Genomic DNA, 18,253 nt, shown 5'->3' with positions numbered 1-18,253 from the left:
GTGAATAGTTTTGTACCTTTCTCTACTAGTATTTTGAGTTTTCAGCATTTTAGAGTTTTTTTTTTTTTTTTTTTTAAAGAGACACAGTCTGTCTCATTCCGTCACTCAGACTAGAGTGCAGCAGTGTGATCATAGCTCGCTGCAGCCTCAAACTCCTGGACTCAAGTAATCCTCCTGCCTCAGTTTCCTGAGTAGCTGGGATCATAGGCATGCGCCACCACCACAACCCCTCCCCTGCGGGCCCCTCTCCCCCCCTGGCTAATTTTTCTATGTTTAGTAGAGATCGGGTCTTGCTCTTGCTCAGGTTGATCTAGAACTCCTGAGCTCAAGCAGTCCTCCTGCCTCGGCCTTCCAGAGTGCCAGGATTACAGGTCTGAGCCACCATGCCTGGCCTAGCTATGTTTTTTTAGAGACAGGGTCTCGCTATGTTGTCCAGGCTGGTCTTGAACTCCTGGCCTCAAGCAATCCTTCTACCTCAGCCTCCCAAAGTGTTAGGATTATAGGCATGAGCCACCATACTGGGCCTCATAGAGAAGCTAAATTCCATACTAATTATCAGCCCAAGAACATACTTCTCTTATTTGGGCCAAGCAGGGAAGTTCTCTCTTACCAGTTCAAACTCTGCTCTTAACGGATAGCACGGGATCAGGTTAACACCTATAAAATAGGTGTTATTAAGATAACTCTATTCATTGAGTTTAGAAAATGGCTGATATGGTTAATTTTTTACTCTTTACCATAATCTTTAAACTGATCTCCCAGTTTAAGGACTGTCTCTGTTTTCAGTGGTTAAGCTGTATCTGAAAACTACAAGAGGTCTGTGTCTATCTGCCATCGTTGAGGGGTACACTAGGGAGCCCTGACTTCTATCTCTCGACTCCAGTTACAGCTGGCGCTGGGTAGAGAATTCCTTTCAATAGTGTAACCTAGAAGAAAAGGTGTTTCCACATTCTTTTTTCCTCTGGCTTCTGTAATTTACTAGGTTTCCCTTCCAAAACAATTAAAAAAATTTTTTTTTATTTTTATTTTTAGAGATAGGCTCTCACTTTGTCGCTCAGGCTAGAATGCAGTTATGCAACCTTGAACTCTGGGCTCAAGCAATCCTCCTGCCTCAGCCTCCCAAGTAGCTGGGACTATAGGTGTGCACCACCACACCTAGATAATTATTTAAAAAATGTTTATAGAGATGGGGTCTCACTATGTTGCTCACGCTGGTCTTGAATTCCTGGCCTCAAGTGATCCTCCTGCCTCGGCCTCACAAAGTGCTGGGATTACAGCCGTGAGCCACCACACCCGGCCCCCAAATAAAATTATTAAACAATTAGTGAAAGGGGAAGTTAAAGGGAGGCCTCATCATTAAGGAAAGAGGTACAACAATGATTGGGCCAGTGAGCTGGTCAGCCCTTGAATGAGCTGCCTCAGACACCCCACCCCACCCGCTCACCCCTCACCTTGTCATCTGGGCACCAGGAACCATCTCTTCTTGCCTGCTGCTGCTGCAGGGGTCTGAACCCTGGCCACGGGGACCTGGAGTGCTGCAAGCTGGAGAGACCCATTTCCAAGCCATTAAAAACAAAGTCACTCATCAAGATTTCAGGCCTGTCTGAGCACTTTGCAAATGGCATATGTGGCATTGTTGATATCACAGGGTATGTTTCTGTTTTTCTTCATTTTATTTTGCTGGTTTTAGCCTCAAGCCCAAGGCAGAAGACCTATCTGCATTTGAGCCCTCAAAGTAGGTTGTTCCCAGGTACTCTGTGTGTGGTGATGGTACTGCCCTCTGTGATACTAACCATGCATGAGCTTGCCTGTCTCTGTCCTCAGGCCACACTGAGCTCTCCCGAGGGCAGGTGGTGCCTGGGTGCTGGCTGCAGCATGCTTCGAGTCTGAGAGCAGGCATCGCCCGGTGGGGCCAGACCCACCTCCAGGGCCCCGGAAGGCTGCCTCGTTCCGAAGAGCATGTCATGGGGCTGTAGAACTGGTCGTCCTACCCATCTTGTGTCACTGTCGGGCTGGGGAAGGTCATGGCTTCTTGTCCAGTCAGGTGTGTCTAAAAGTCCTTTGTGTTGGTGGCGTACTCCTTAGATAAATAACCCTAGCATGGAAATGGGGTACATCTGGGTGCTTTTAAGACTGATGTCTTAAACTCAAGATCAAGACCTTTCGTGTGTTGATAATCTCTCAAGACCCACGGTCACACTTGAGTGGCTCCTGGTCATGGAATGAAGAGGTCGCCCACACTGGCTCATTTTCCTTTAGAGCTTCCCCTGTCTGTACACATCCCTTTTCTTTTCAAGTAAAGCGAACACAGAGCACAGGGGTCTGGTATGTACGTCCTGGACGGTGTGATCCGTCAGTGCTCGGCTGTCTCGGGTCGGCTCCTTCCCAGGGTGGAGCAGAGCTGTGGTCGGAGCGAACCCACATTGAACAGTGCAGTCACGGGCACCCGGGCAAGAGCAGTCAGTGGCGGTTGAGTGAATTAATTGAATGATTGCTGCTTTTCTTCTGCTACTGTCGTCATTCTTCTAGCATGCCTGGGCAGCGGAGAGAATTTATTTCGCCCCATAATAAAATGTCACCCTGCCTCTGCTCCTCGCCTAACCCATGCCGGTGAGCCCAGCGCCTTCTGACAGTAGCACAGGACGTGTCCTTTGGAGTCCTCACCGGAGTTTTTGCTACTAGAGTCGAATAAGCTCATGGGAAGCTTCCTGCCAGAAAGAGACCTGGCATAAAATAGATCCCATTCGTGGTTGTTATCTCAGCACGAGAGGTTATTAAAGTCCCGGATAGATCTTATTATAAGATGGATTTGAGCCGTCAGTGGTTCCAAGAATCCATGGCATGAACCCTGATTTGTGTGTGACACTTTTATTTAGCAGGCTCTTGTTTCTTCAGCTTTCTCACTCCACGGTGGCATTTGTACCCCGACACCAAGTGGCGCACGCTCTGAGCAGAGCGGTATGGCCAGCATGGGCTTGGGGAGGCCAGGTGGGTCATCGGCTCGAGTAGTGACCCCACCGCACCCACCTCTTGGTTTACTGAACTTTGTGGTTACCACAGGGGCAAACAGAAGCTCCCACTTCATTTCAGTTGGTGCCATCAGATATTCCCTACGTGGGACCATGCTCTTCAACCTGAACATGATTTCATCTTTTTTCTCTAATGCTGCAGAATGTTTAAATTCTTCAGGGTCCTGATTTTGACCATCAGTTCTCACTGAGCTGTAGACAAAAGAAGTCCATTTTTAGTTAAATTTGTACTGCTCCTAAGATACATATGGCAGCATTTATTCATTCACTCATTTTTTTTTTTTTTTTTTTTGAGACAGGGTCTCACTCTGTTGCCCAGGCTAGAGTGAGTGCCATGGCGTCAGCCTAGCTCACAGCAACCTCAAACTCCTGAGCTCAAGCGATCCTCCTGTCTCAGCCTCCCGAGTAGCTGGGACTACAGGCATGCACCACCATGCCCGGCTAATTTTTTCTATATATATTTTTAGCTGTCCATATAATTTCTTTCTATTTTTAGTAGAGGTGGGGTCTCGCTCTTGCTCAGGCTGGTCTCGAACTCCTGAGCTCAAACGATCCGCCCACCTCGGCCTCCCAGAGTGCTAGGATTACAGGCGTGAGCCACCGCGCCCGGCCTCACTCATTTTTTTGATGTCCTTTTTTTTTTTTTTTTTTTTTTTTTGAGACAGAGTCTTGCTCTGTTGCCCAGGCTAGGGTGCAGTGGGTATCATCATAGCTCACAGCAACCTCAAACTCCTGGGCTCAAGTGATCCTCCTGCTTCAGCCTCCCCAGTAGCTGGTACTATAGGCATGCACCACCATGCTTGGCTAGTTTTTCTATTTTTTGTAGAGATAGGGTCTCACCATGTTGCTCAGGCTGATCTCGAACTCTTGGCCTCAAGCAATCCTCCTGCCTCAGCCTCCCAGAGTGCTAGCATTACAGCCATGAGCCATTGCCCCTGGCCTGGATTTGGCTTTTAATATGACAGGAGTTCTCTCAGTATGACTAGATTAAATAGTGGTAGTTTTTGCTGCACATGAAGTTCCATGCACATTGTATTCTCTAGACTTTGGCCGTCCCTGTGGCTGGTGACCAGAATTGACCAGCCACCTCCCTGAGCTGAAGTGTCTCTGGGGTGGTGCCCACTCCAGTCTAGGCTGATGTGAGCCTAGCTGAAGAGAAGGCTGCTTCAGGCTTGGAAGTGTGGGTACCTAGATGGCAAGGGCAGAGTTCTATCTAGAATGGGTGTGAGAGTTGCAAAGGCTGGTGGTGAGCTGGACCGTTTCCAGTGTCCTAAAAGCTCATTAAGATGGATCTAAACCAGCCTGCATTGATTTTTGTTTTGTTTTTAATGGTTTTTGATCATAGATTTCTTCAATGAAAGAACAGGTCTCTTACCTACTGCTTTCAGTCCTCTTTTGCCTCGCCGAGAGCCCTCGGAGTCTGATGCAGTTTTCGCAGTACCCACGGGGCGGTGTAACACTCAGGCTAATTCAAGGAGTTTACCCTTAGGTTCCTCATCCCTTGGGAATGCCGACAGGCGTCCAGTCTGGTTAACCAAGGTCACCACTGCCCTGCCACTTCCTTTCTCTAGAGTTCTTCCTCTCTCTTAGGCTTGTGTCTGCACCTGTAAAAGGTGAATAAAAATAGTCCTTTCCCCTCACCCCCTGGGATTGTTGTGAAGATTAAAGGGGGGAAATGCACATGAAACAATGCACAGTAAGAACTCAGTAAGGGCTTACAAATAGAAAAAGAAGCAAATCTGCTGTGAGCCCGAGGCGAGGACGAAGGCAGGCTTCGGGGGCCGCACACTGCCACAGTTGTGCACGTAGCTGTGGTGAGCACGGTCATTAATTGTAGTGAGTGCTATGTGGTTGGAGATGAAAACTTTTAAAAAGCCAGAATTAACTTCACTGGTTCCTTCTAATATTTGATTTGAGTTTGCAAGCGCATGTTTTTCTCCTCCTGCTAATCTTAACTCCCTGCATTTCCACTTTTCCCAGTTGATCCGTGCAACTGGTTTGGCATTTGCATCCGAGTCAGAGCAGCAGGAGCAATCAAAAGCCACCCTGGGGAACCTGGATTCGTTATATTCTCAGAGGGAGTGACGCTGACACGTGGTCCTGGCATCTGAGCCTTCTGAGTGAGGGGAGTGGGTCTGGCAGTCAGGCTGGGGTGGGGGCCGCAGGCTGCCACGGGCCTGAGCTTCTTGCCCGGAGAGCCACAGTGCTGATGACGGGGGTATGGCCTGATGTGACTTAGCTGTGCCACCACCCTTTGGAGAGGAAAATGTGATCCTGGAGTATGCACACTTCAGGGTCTTGCTTTTGTCCCCTGTCAAGGAACCAGTTTCAGTTTCCCTAGCCTGAGCTGGTCCGAGTGCCAGGAAACAAAGTCATCGTTTTTTGTGCCCACAGTCTCCAAGGGAGCACAGGATTTCAAAGGAAATTGACACATGAGAAATCATGGGGTTGGTGGAGGAGCTTAGAAAGCTTATTTCATTAGTAAATGGTTTGAACCTTCAAGGTCCAGCTGTGGCTTCCACTGGTGGAGGAACAGGAACAGAGGAGCCTTGACATTTATTTGAAGCTCTGGCCTCCTCTCTTGAATCAGGAAGACATAAATGTCCAATGTCATCTTCAATTTGCGCGGACGCCCCTTGGAAATGCGGGGCTGGTGAAGTGAAGTAGAACACTTAAAAAACACCCAGGGAAGTGATAAATCACAGGGAGAGATTGCATGTGCGTGAAAGGCGTCTCCCACAATTAAAACAAGTGGCCAGAGCCTCCCTGGTGACCTCTATTCTGCATCGCCAGCCTCGAAGATGGCTGCTAAATAGTTTATGTTTAATATGTAGTTAATACATCCAGCCCTCCTTATGACCCCAGTGGGCCCCAGAGTGGCTCTGCTTGCTTTAGAAAGTGGGCATTGTCTGGTAGATTGTCCTCGGGCCCTGGCATAAAAGGCAGCACTCTGGCTCCCCAGCTCCAGAACCTTCCCTTTGTTCTTGCTGGAACAAGGTAGAGGTGGGAGGGAGGAGGGAAGAAGAAGGAGTGATGAGGAGTGTGGTGGGGAGCAGGGGTCAACAGGGAGCAGTAGCAGCACCAGATGTCAGCATAGGACGCGTAGAAGAAATTGTAGCGGCAATCCAAGCTCTTCCTCTCAGCTCTCTGGAAGCACATGGAAGGCATTGGGAGCCGAAGGCTGGTCTTAGGAGCGCCCTTCCTGCGTGTGACACCTTGAGCTCATCCCCGAAGGCCACTCCTAACACACAAAATGTCTAGGTGTCTCGTAACTGTTGCGGGCTTACAGTTTTCTTGCTTGTTTCTGGTAGCTCCAGAGAGAAGATCCTACTGGCTTCTTTTCCAAAAGACTACAACCCAATCCTCTCTTTGGATGGGAGACTTTACCCAGTCAAGCAGTTGTTCCTTGGGAGGTGTTGGAGAGCCTACAAATCTGCCTTGCCGGCCTAGGATATTTTATGACCATTTGGAAGTGCCTGAGGACATTATCGGGCCTTATTTGATGCAGTAAAACATCCCATTTGGCCCCTGGGCACTGAAGATCTGTTTCAGCGCAGCTCTGCTCTGGCACCTGATTTGTTGCTGCAACAGTGGGAGGGAAGAGCAGGATGCAAACTCATTCTGCAGGCTCGACACTCTGTCCTTACGATCCTTGCCGTGATTTCTCTTTGATATTGGCAATTTGAAAATGACATCAGTCTACCCGGACCTTTTTCCTAAGGCACTTGCTCCAAGTGCTCGATAGATACCATTTAGCTTCCACTTGCCCGGTGAGGTGGATCGGGCTGATTAGCGCATTTGTCAGGTAGAGGAACAGTAGCAAAGGGGACGCAGGCAGACAGGTTACCAGGTGTCTTTCTGCTGCTTTAGGTCCTAAGGGATTAATACACGACGGGCCCCGCTGGGTTTTCCCGGGCAGATTTCTCTCTGGAGCAGATGAAGTAGCGGACACCAAATTGGATTTGTTCTTTGGGATGGACTTGGCCTTTCATTCCACCTCTGTGTAGGGATAAGTGTGTGGACAGCCCTCTCCCCATGCACATCCCCAGATGGCATTTGGGTGCAAGCTGTCACTAGCCAGGCTGCAGAAAAAACGTAATCTGGCCACTTTGCACAGCCACCCCCTTCACCAGCCCCTCCCCCTCGGCTCCACTTGGGCAGGGGGATGCTCCTGGGTTTGGCTGTCACCTTCCTGCTCCAGAGCCTGCTTTCTCCCTGTGGATCCTCGTGCCAAAGAATCTGCCTGTCCTTTTGTACCCGCCCTCCCCCGCGCCTTCATTTTCAATATGTAGTGGTGGCGAGAGGAAGTATAACATGATTTTAGGGCTTGCATTTCAATTCCGCTGCATTTTTATGGGACAAGCAGAGACTGAGCGCCTGGAGTTATTAGGTTAGTATCTAAAATGGGTTCAGCGCTGTGGGTCCTTTTGTTTAAAATGAATTAGACGGCCCCCTCCCACCTTCCTCTCTCCTCCCTCGGGATGAGCGGATTGAGGCGAGTCCCCCGGAGACTAGTTGAAGGAATCCTGGTGCTCTGATTAGTTTTGTTCTCCTGCTTAATTGTGCAGCTTCCTTGCTCTCTCCGCTGAGAGCCGGAGTGGCTCAGTGTTTTGTCCCCCTCCCCCCCTGTGCTTTAGGAACAAGATTATCACAATGCGGCCGTGTGAATCAATTTTCTCTCTGTGCTGATGAAAGTGTAATTCATTCTTAATCAAGCAGCCTTGCTGCCGCAAGCTCCGTGCCGGGATACATCCAGTTCCCCTCCCAGCACTTTGGGAAACGATCCCCCAAAAGGACTTTTAGAGGAGAGGCGGCCTCGCACCTGGTGCTGCGGCCTTCCAGCAGGGGGCACTCTTGGGAGTGGCGTTGGAGGAGGCTTTTAGCTGGGAGGCTTCTGCCGCGGGGCAGGGAAGCCCTCTCACGGGGGCCTTCCAGGCTTGCTGTCTCCAGACCCGGGCCGTTTCTCATGAGCATGTCGACGGGCTGCTGAAATCCTCGCACAGCAGTGAGCAGGAGCGGTTGAGTCTGCATGTTGCACGCCTGGGTTAGGAGAGCCGGCTGGGCACCAGGTCCTTCTCTAGGGTGGACAGGTGCCAGCCTCCTGTGTCTTTTTAAGGAGACAGATGTGTCTCCTGAATCTGAACTTGTTTAGATTGGGTGGATGTGTCCCCTTTTGTCATGCCACACACACTCTGGGGAGCATTAGGAGTCCTAGTTCTGCCAAGTGGCTTCCTCTCCTACCCTTTCACAGCCTGGTGGCTGTCGCGGGCACCTGGCAGCTAGACAGAGAGGCGGGCAGGAGGAGAGGGACTCTGCCAGGGTCGAGTCCCCACACTGGCCACGAAGCAGGAGCCAACCCCCGACAAGTAGATCAGAGGCCCCGTAAGATAAAAACAAAACCTTGTGGATCTGCGGCAAAGGGGAAAAAAGGAAGTTTGTCTCCTCAGAATGGAATTGGATTAGTGACAGACTTGAACAGCCGGTTCAGTCAAGAGAGAACTTAATTCCTCCTGTATTATTCACACGGCTGATTCTAATCGGATGTGAAGAGACAGCTGGAAGAGAGCAGCAGGTCAGCCCCGCGCCTGGGGAGGCGACGGCGTGTTCCTTTAGTCATCTTTAGGGAACCGGTGGGGGCTCTGGGCCGGAGCCGTCGAGCAGGCCTGTGCTTCTCGTTCTGAAGGACAGTGCGCAGCAGAGGTGGTCACCCGCGTTCACCAGAGCTCTGCCCCCTTGTCCTTAGAAGGATCCACAGGAGGTGGAGCAGGCGTGGCAGCTCCCAGAGTGACACAGCCATTGTCCTCGAGGCCCTGGCTGTGTTAATATACTGCTCCACCACCTGCTGCGCTGCGGAGACCTCTTCCTGCCTAGCCCTGGAGATCCGCCCTGGCAGTGTGTGTCTGAGGGACTCCCGCCCCCCAGGCAGGCAAGGTTCGCAACTCACAGCGCGACATGGGACGACGTGAGGGCCTTGGTCGGATTGTCTCCGAGGCACCTCTGGCGCTGGCAAGCGAGGTGTTGCTGGGCCAGGGGAGCCAGGCCGGTCGCTGAGTAGGAAGATGGGCCACACGCTGGCACGGGCTCGTACACCTTATAATGTAAGAGGGTCACAGGGAAACCAGGGAACTTGCAAGCCGACTTTCATGAGTTTAAAAAGAAGTCCCGCAGAGGCGAAGTTTATTTTATGAAGGGCTAGGTGTGTGCTGAGCCTTGGCCTTATCTTTTATGACTACCTCCTGCCTGTAGCTGTACTGGAAACGTGACTGTCAGCGAGCGTTCTAGAAGGCTCTGCCTGTTGTAGAAGCAGCAGGTGGTGCAGGATCCCACAGGTGAGGGGAGCCTGCCCGCTGGAGCTGTGGGGCAGCGGCCAGGCCGGGAGCGCAGGTGGCAGAGCTCTATGCGGTGCCCGAGGGGAGCAGCCTGAGGGCCAGTGGCTCCCCGGAGCAGAAGGAAAGAAGCCCAAGTCTCATCTCCCCGCCTGCTCTCCAGAGTGAGCTGGTGCCCTCCTGCTGGGAGGAGGGCATCTTGGTGTCTAAGATAAATGTCGCTGCTGAGGTGGAAGCAGGCAGAGGCCAGGGTGGCCACTGGGAGGGTTCCAGCAGCAGGGAGTGGCCTTGTGCAGTAAACCCTTCTGACTACGGGGTTCCCCGGGGATCGGAGCTGCCAGGAATGGTACAGAGAGGGTAAAGGGTGAGTGTGGCAACAGCCAGCTCTGCCTGCGGGACTGGGGCGGTGGCGCCAGGAGGCTCCCAGGGCCCTTGGGCAGCAGCCCTCGCTGACCAACGTAGCCAGGTCTTGGCCGCGTCCGTCCGGTGGGTCTGCCTTTCCCTCCAACCACGTCAGTGCCTTCTGGAAGCCTGGCACCCCCTCCTTTTGCCACGGCCACATGTCTGTGGTGCTTTCCTACTTCTGCGTGGCCAGCACATCCGACTTCCTCTGTACTTTTCCGTGGTGCTGAGCTAAACTCCGGTTCCTGCAAGGTGAGAGGCCGGCTCAGCCCTGCAGCGCAGCCGGGGTGGGGATCGGGAAGCGTCCCGCTCACCCGGAGAGCAGTTTGCATCCTAACAAGCACATGCTCGAGTAACTGGGATCCGGTGCTGCTGGCGCTGCCAAAACCCTCCCCTGGCACCTTGAGGGGACAGCCAGCACGCTCCTCGGGTGGAGGATCCAGGAATTCTTGGAGCCAACGTTGTACAAATGGGCAGGAGGCTCTCAGAGGCCCCCGCAGCCTGGGCTCCCTGCCTGGGGAAGTGGCCAGGCCTCTCGGGGGCATTGCTCGCCCCGCCTTGGAAGCCGTGGAGGCCAGTGGCACGTGTGACCCTGCCGTCGCCCACACCCCTTCCTAACGGGCACTCTGCTCTGCTCCCCCAGGATGAGAGGGGCCAGAGCTGGGGGGAGGGAAGAAACGTGACGCTGCTATTAGTAACAACAGCTTCTGAGTTCCCACCATGCACCAGGCGTGGGGCTGAGCGCTTCACGCGCGTTCCCCAGTGTCCCTGCTCGTCACCCTGTGAGGAAGCAGCTGCCGTTACCCCTGCTTCACGGTGGGACACTGAGGCCAGAGGGAGCAAGTGACCCGCCCAGGGCCACACAGCTGGTCAGTGACCCCAAACGGGCTTTAGTCAGGCTGTCCATGGTGCCCGTGTCTGACTCTAAGTGGCTGTGGTCAGGGCCCTGTGCCCTGTCCTCTGAGGAGCTGGCCTGAGGTCTTCTCACAAGTGTGAGAGAAACGTGAGGAGAGACATCAGGTTTCACACCTTTAGATTTAAACCCTCTCCCAGGAGGATTTTTGTCCCTTGTTCTGTGGCAGCTGCAGCTCTTTCTTCTTTCTTCCCCAGTTAGCATCCTGGTCCCCGTTATCTCGGGGCACAAAACTCCCGGCACTTGTCCTCTGATTGCGTTTAGGAAGAGACCCCTCCAAACGCAGCGCCCTTCTAGAGGGGTCGGGCTCAGCATAGGAGCGTGCTCTGCGTGCCCGTCAGAACCGGGCTTTCCGCGGGCTTCAGAAGGTGGCTCCACTGAAGAAAACAGCTCAGACGCCTCCCTGCATTCGGCTTGCTAGTCAGGAACTTCAAGGCCAAAAGATTTGGCAGGATTGAAAGAGTTGCCCAAGCTGCCTCGCCCTGAGCACGCTAACGCCGCCTGTCCTTTGATGCTGAAGTGGTCGGGGTGGAATCTCCCTCCCCTGCCCTTTGCGGAGCCCCCGACGGCACTGAGGACTTTTCCCGTTCAGAGACTGCCAGGCCTCGAGAGGATGGGCCAGACTGTCTAGCCCACCCCGTGGTTACCTCCTGAGGAGAGGGCTCAGAGAGGTCAAGAGTGTCCACTGAGGCCACACAGCAAGCTGGTGACGGAGGAGGCTAAGTGTTTTAGAGGCTATGAAGGTGGCTAGCATGGCCTCCTGCCCCTCAGCTCTCCTGCAGAAAGCCCCAGAGCTGGATATGGAATAGACAGTCTCACCCAAGGCGTTGATTTCAGGAGTAGAGCAGGGAACAGGGCAATGGGAGAGCGCCTGTGCCAGAAGCTTCTGTCTGGGAGATGCTGGGAAGTGGCCTACGGAATCAGGGACTTGGGAGGTCGCAGTTGCTGGACAGAGCAGGGCTCACACACACCCCTCCCCCTGCCTGCACCTGGCCCTGCTTGGAAAGCCTGGTGCCTCCCAGCTCGTGGACAGAAACCCTCTCTCAGCTGTTGGGTCATGGGCGGGTCTGTTTGGGCCACCTGGGGAACCAGGAGTGGAAAGGACAAGCTCATCCTCGTCTGACACAGGCCTGCCTTGCCTGAGGCCATGTCGCCTTGCCCAGATGTGACCCCAGGGCGTGAGGACCGAGATGCTTACCCTGCCAGGGCCAGTGTCACCGCAGACAGCAGACCACGGGGGCACCTCAGAGACCTTTGTAGATGGGAATGTGAGAACCTATTAAAATATACAGGGATCCCCTGTCCTCTGTGAAAAGGCAACATTGATGACGTGTTGCTGCTGACATGTCTGTCCACCAACCGTCTCTCCTGGCATGTCCTCATTTGTCACCTCCTAATTTGATTTCCTGGGCAAATCTGGAAACATCTGGGATTGACGGCCAACTTCGTGAACATCTGTTTGAATAGTCTTCCCTTCCACTCCCAACCGATGGGACCCGAGTGACAGAGCAGAAATCCAGTCCCCTCTCAGCTTCTTCTCTGCTCTCTTGCAGCTCACCTTGCAGAGTGCCAAGTCCCGAGTGGCCTTCTTTGAAGAGCTCTAGCAGGTGACCCAGCCACCCCAGGATCTGCCACTTCTGCTGCTCCCAGCACCAGCAGGATGGGCCGGACGCCATGGAAACCATCTGTGGGGGGCTGGCTGTGGGCTTCCCTGGGAGCTCCGGAACTTTCCCCAGCTGAGTGGAGAGCCCAGCCTCCTTTATGTGCAATTGCCTTGAACTATGACCCTGCAGAGCTATCTGTCGTGGTGTCCTAGTTCTCCTGACCCGAGTCTCTCTTTGTCTTCCTTTGTCCGATGTGGGGTCCCATACATCCTTGGTCCAAGGCGCGTGGTGTGTGTCTTCCTGTCCAGTGCTGGCTCCACAGCCCAGTCTGGGGAGTGCGTAGGGGTGAAGTGCAGGGGCTCTGGGGGCCACGAGGCTGGTGCCACCACCCTTACTTCACCCAGGGTTCCGGAACGTCCATCCCCTCCGTGGGTGAGGACCTGGTGTGCAGCGAAGAAGCGTAGCCCGGCTGAGCCCAGGCCCGGAACGGCCTGCCTGCCGCACGTGGTCGGGGAGCTCGTGACGAGCAGAGTGCTGGGTCCCCGCCAGGCACCCCGAGGCGAGGCGGCTCTCTGGCTGCCAGCTGGTGGCGACTAGGCAGGGCAGCTGTGCCCGGGAGGGATTTTAGGCAGGAGCTGTGAGGGAGGGCCGGCTGCCAGCCCAGGGGCCAGGAGGTGAGTGGAGCCCCGTAGGGAGCTGATGTACAGCGCACTCGCCCCTCCCCGGCCACCCAAACCCCGGGCTGAGAGGCAGGCGGGGGCCACAGGTGTCTTTCCCTTCCCCCGAAGCCTCTGCTCCTCCTGCCTGTGGGGGCTGGGCACTCCCCGGTCATGTGTCGTCAGCACCTGGCAGCCCAGGTGCTGCCCGGCCCGACCACTGAGGCCCTGCAGGTACTTCTCTCTGGCCCAGACACCGAGCTCCACTGGCCCCGTCTGTGGCACCATCAGCCACCCTCCTGGCCCCGTGCCAGCTGGCCCTTCCCAGCCCACTGCTGTGCTTGGGCCTTGCCCCCCTCGGGGGCCCAGTGGGGTCCCTTTGTGCCCCTCCCAGCACAAGCCAGATGCAGCTGTCCACTCACTCGGTGCTCACACCGGCTGGCACTCGACTCCCTCCGTGCCAGGCAGCAGCGGGGCACAGAACCACCCCGGGGGCTCACTCCTTGCTCCGGGGCCACCTTCTTGCCCTTTCTTTTCCCCACGGCTGGTGCTGCTGCTCTGGCCACCTGGAGCCCTTGACATCCTTCTAGACAGGCCATTACACGTGGCAGGTGCTCCGTCTTAACGCAGTGAGAAGACACTTATTAGCTGAAGACGGACGAGGGCTGGGGAGTTCCCGAGGGCAGAGGTGGTCGCTGACAGTTCTAGCTGGCTTTGGAAAACCCACTTTTTCCCACTGTCAGGCCGACCCAGCAGGGTCATGGGCTGGCTCCTGCCTTCTCAGGCCACCTTGCCCCGAGGAAGCCAGCCCTGCATGTCACCGCAGCCCCTGAGGGCATGCAGTCTGGGACTCCACATCTGGAACCTGAGTGTGGATGGCGGTGGCAGGGAGACTGTCCCTGTGTCTTGTTCACAGGGAAGCGTCCCCGGGAGCCGAAGCCCGAGGCGTTTGTGCAGTGAGGTCTGGCTCCCGTGTGTGGCTCTGTCTCCTCAGGCCCAAAGCTCATCCCTGAGTGTCCCAGTTACTTTCCTCCTGATCTGTAAATTTATTCTTTATGGCTGTAGCGCTTAGAGCATGATGGTGGTTTATAAAAACGACGTCAGGCTTCGTTTTCTTATTCCTTGACTGCTGTGTGTACTTCTGAAGTCCAGAAATGCCGGGCCATGCGGCCTCCAGGGAGCTGGCTGGCACCTGAGCTGTGGCAGGAGCACCGGGCCCCGGGGAGCAGGTAGGGGGTGCAGGGGGGCCAGCCGGGCCCGTCAGCCAGCAGCACTCTTTCCCCTTGAAGCAAGAGCTGGTGGCACCTCCCCGCAGACGGATGAGAGGACTGTGGCCTCAGGAAGGTCTTGAGCTCCAGTCACAGGAGAAAGAATGAAAAAGTTGCTTGATTTTCAGAGACTTGTGCCTGTGGCTGAGGAAACTGCCCGGCTCGTGACACTCGGTGGGCCTGCGCTGTTGGCCCCTGGCTGTTGGGGACAGACCACCTCGTCCATCCCGACTGAGGCCCCATCTCGGCCCCGGCAGCGCCCGGCACTGTGGTGGTCGCCCGGTCACTCACGCGCCCGCCAGGCCCTGCCAGGCAACGCCCCGCGGCATTACATAACACTTCTCGAGTGACTGCGTCTTGCAATCTTGGGGACAGGTTTCTTTCTCTCCCTTTCTTTGCTTTTCCAAAAGTCCAGAGGCTGACACCCGGGAGGGGGCTAAGTGTTCCTCGCGGAGGGGCCGCGTGGGCGGGAGACAGCCCTTCCCGGTCGCCTGGGGCCGCGGCGGCCCCCGTGGGCTTTCCGGGAAGCTCCGTCCGTGTTCAAAGCTGTCAGAGATGTCAAACGGCGCCTCGTCCTGTGGGGCCTGAGTCCCACCTCCTGTCAGGGCCAGACCGTGGAAGGCTCTTTTCTACTCTGGGGGACTGCTGTAATTTAAATGATCATTTTAATAAAAATTCTAAGCTGGAAAAAGCTGGTCTCTGGTGTCCTCAGTTCGCTCGTCGCTCAGGAGGTGGAGGGGGCGAGGCGGGCTGGTGTGGGGCCGGCCCTCGTGGTTCTGTGAGGAGGCAGACCCTCGGCCCTCCCTGACCCCCGGCCTTCGACTCCGGCCCCTTGTGTTGGTGGCAAAAGGACGCTTCCTTCCGTGCTCATGACGGCACCCCTAGCGACACCTGCGCCTGGGAACTCCCTCTCTCTTCCTGAGGGGACCCTGGGGGTGGGGAGGGCCCTGCATGGGGTCCCAATGCCTCCGTTTCCCCTCTGCACCTGGTTCCAGACCAGAAAACTAGGGTACTGGGCTGGGTGCCCCCTCCAGGCATTTCTGCTTCCAAGCGTCCCCATTCCGGGCTCTGGAGGGTGGGGGCGAACAGGGCCCCTGGGGCCGGGTGCTGTCGGCAAAGCCACTGAGGCACAGCGACTGTCACAGGCCTACACGACATTTGCACTTGAAGTTGGAAACCATCACTCCAGAGCTTATGTTTTTTGTATTTTGTTTTTATTTATTTATTTATTTATTTCCTTTTTTTTTTGAGACAGAGTCTCACACTGTTGCCCGGGCTAGAGTGCCATGGCGTCAGCCTAGCTCACAGCAACCTCAAACTCCTGGACTCAAGCAATCTTCCTTCCTCAGCCTCCCCAGTAGCTTGGGACTACAGGCATGTGCCACCATGCCCGGCTAATTTTTTCTATATATTTTTAGTTGTCCAGCTAGTTTCTTTCTATTTTTTAGTAGAGACGGGGTCTCGCTCTTGCTCAGGCTGGTCTCGAACTCCTGAGCTCAAACGATCCTCCCGCCTCGGCCTCCCAGAGTTCTGGGATTACAGGCGTGAGCCACCACACCCGGCCTGTATCTATTTTTTTAATCAATAAAACTCCTTTATTATGACCAAAACTGCTATAGGATAACTCTGTCCCAAATCACTGCAGCCTAACATCAGAGACTGAGATGGCACAACGTGGTTGTCAGGACTTGCAAGAGACCTGCCTGCCACACTTGTCACAATACACTTCAGGTGTCCGTTGTATAAGCCAGTAAGGAAAATAGCCCATCAGAATAACACAAAAATTTCCCAAAATGTTTGAGTTCAACGTAACTAGTTTTTTTAATATATTTTGGAAAGCTGTTTGAAGTTGATAAATTAGAGAATTATGAAAGTGTTCACATTTTTTATTAGCTTTGAATATATAGAATTAACAACCAGATCTTTATTAGATAAATAACATGAAACTTGTTCCCTTCTCAAATGGAGATTGTTATTTTTAGTAATTGGAAGCAATTTGATTTCCTATGTAGTCTAAGCCAGAGAAAGCACTTCGAAAATACTGGTCATTTTAAGCTGTCCAGACAATATTTTTACCTAGCCTTTTTCTAAAACCCAACCTCAAACCCCAAAGACAGTGACATGCTCACACTGAGACCCGAGGTCCCCATGAAGTAGGGTTAGAATTAATAATATCGCCTGGCATTTTGGCATTGAGATCAGCCGAGTTCTTTGCTGGGTTTTGTTGCTTTTTTTTTTTAGTTTGTGGTGACCCTGCTTGTGGCATTTGCAGCTGGTCCCACTGGGTCCCCCAGCGGATCATTCTGGATCTGGCCTCGCTGCCTTTGGTCGGCGCCCGAGTGGGGGGTGCCTGGCAGCTGTTCCCCAGGGCCGCCTACCCCAGCAGCCTTCGCGTGGAGGAGCGGATGAGGCGCCACCCACGTGTACTGAAGAGTTGGCAGCAGGACTCTGGGGGGAAAGGTATTGTGAGAAGATTGCTGCGACTGTGTCTAATCCAATTTCTTGCCCGTCTGGGGAAGAGAAAGTCAAGCCATCCGCGTGTTCTCCTTCTCCTGCTCAGACAGCCCAAGCGGCCTCATCCCCAGCCAGGAGAGGCCAAGGGCTCCCCTCCCTCCCCTCCTGGGCCGTGCGGGGCTCCCTGGCAGCCTGTCATCACTGCATTATGGCAGGATCCTGCCGCCCCGCAGTCCCAGCTCTGGCGGGGAGACCGCAGCTCCTTCCAGGGAGACAGCGCAGGACCTCTGCGTGGTGACAGGGGCAGTTCGGGGAGGGGAAACTATAGGCCGTTCATCAGCACGGCAAGGACTGGAGCTGACTCAGAGAGGAACCCCCATCGTGTCCCCTCCCGGTTGCCACTTGATGCCCATTTCCCACTGGAGTGGTGGCCCCAGAATAGCAACTGGCATGTTGCTTCTGAGCCGAAATCAAGACATCTGAGGAGCTCCGCGGTGAGAGCAGCAAGAGCCCCCTCGCCCTCCGCTGAGCCGTTGGCTGAGCCTCGCCCTTGCCCTGGGCCGAGGACCTGGCACCCCCCAACCCCTCCCCCGCCAGACCTCCTGCCCCCTCTGTAAAGGGACCGGGTGGGGGGACATTGCCAGGATAACAATAGTGGGAGACAGATATGCTCAGGTTTCTAAGAAAGGGGTGTGGACACACAGCGGTGCTACCGTTATTTACAAGTAACAGAGAAATGGGAGATTTCTTAATAACCAGCCGCAGGGTGAGCTGGGGAAACGCAGAGCCCTCCCTGGCACGGAGCTCCGACAGACCTGGGTTCAAAGCCCTGCTCGGCCACTGAACGGCCACGCAAGCCTAGGCAATTGCTTCGTCTGTAAAATGGGAATTTTATGGGGTGCTGTGAGGATTACTAAAGCCTGGAAAGCTCTAAGCACCTTTCCTAGATGTGTGTCACCACTCGGGGTGGGGTGGCTCTTTTTCTGAATACTTCCTTTGGGGACGGGGGCCAGGAAGAAGCAGAGGAAAGAACCATGGTGACCGAGAGGATGGCACAGCTCAGAGGGACCAGGCCTTCCCCACGTGGGCCCCCATCACCTCCACCTGCACCCCCAGCTTAATGAACCTGCATCTGGCCTGTTTGTGTCGCTGTGTTTGCCCAGTGCCAGCTGCAAAGCCCAGGAGATGATGGATAACCCCGGCCTGGGGCTGCCTGGGAAGGATGTTCTTGTTTTGTCACATTAATACCCTAGGCTCGGGTCAATAATTCACCGGCGGCTCAGGGTGGGAGAGAACTGGGTGGGCCACACGGGCTCTGCACACAGGGCTCTTCCTCAACCCTGTGGGCACCTGGGCTGTAAGGACCCAGCTGCAGGCACCCGGGAGGCACAGCGGTGACCTAATTTTCTCTTATCAGGCATAAGGGAGAAGTCCCCATGGAGCCTTGCCCATTTCCAATATAAATAATGTAATTCCCCGCCAGCCTGCCGCTTGGGAGGAAGGGGCAGCCTTTGATCTGGAGGAATTAAGTCAGTAAACAAAGGAAAGGAGGCTGCTGAGGTGTCGCTTACCCTGCGAGAGAGGAGTTAAATTCTGACAAA

The 18,253-nt window shown here is 54.6% G+C and overlaps 1 protein-coding gene across 8 annotated transcripts in view; it reads left to right on the top strand.

Moving 5' to 3' along the window:
• NF2 (NF2, moesin-ezrin-radixin like (MERLIN) tumor suppressor) overlaps window positions 1-14,880 on the top strand; it is a 74,316-nt gene extending 59,436 nt beyond the window's left edge. For 3 of the 8 annotated variants that reach the window (XM_069497470.1, XM_069497468.1, XM_069497462.1), the window contains one exon: window positions 12,224-14,880. In XM_069497470.1, the coding sequence (XP_069353571.1) occupies window positions 12,224-12,281 (58 nt within the window). In that variant the 3' untranslated portion in view covers window positions 12,282-14,880. Of the gene's footprint in view, window positions 1-1,648; window positions 2,834-12,223 lie in introns of those variants that run through there. The other 5 variants (XM_069497465.1, XM_069497469.1, XM_069497464.1 and 2 more) reach the window with 4 other exon arrangements.
• The last annotated feature ends 3,373 nt before the right edge of the window (window positions 14,881-18,253 follow it).

Source organism: Eulemur rufifrons, chromosome 21 (assembly GCF_041146395.1).
Source record: "Eulemur rufifrons isolate Redbay chromosome 21, OSU_ERuf_1, whole genome shotgun sequence".
NCBI lineage: Eukaryota > Metazoa > Chordata > Mammalia > Primates > Lemuridae > Eulemur > Eulemur rufifrons.
This window is presented reverse-complemented; position numbering and strand designations above follow the sequence as displayed.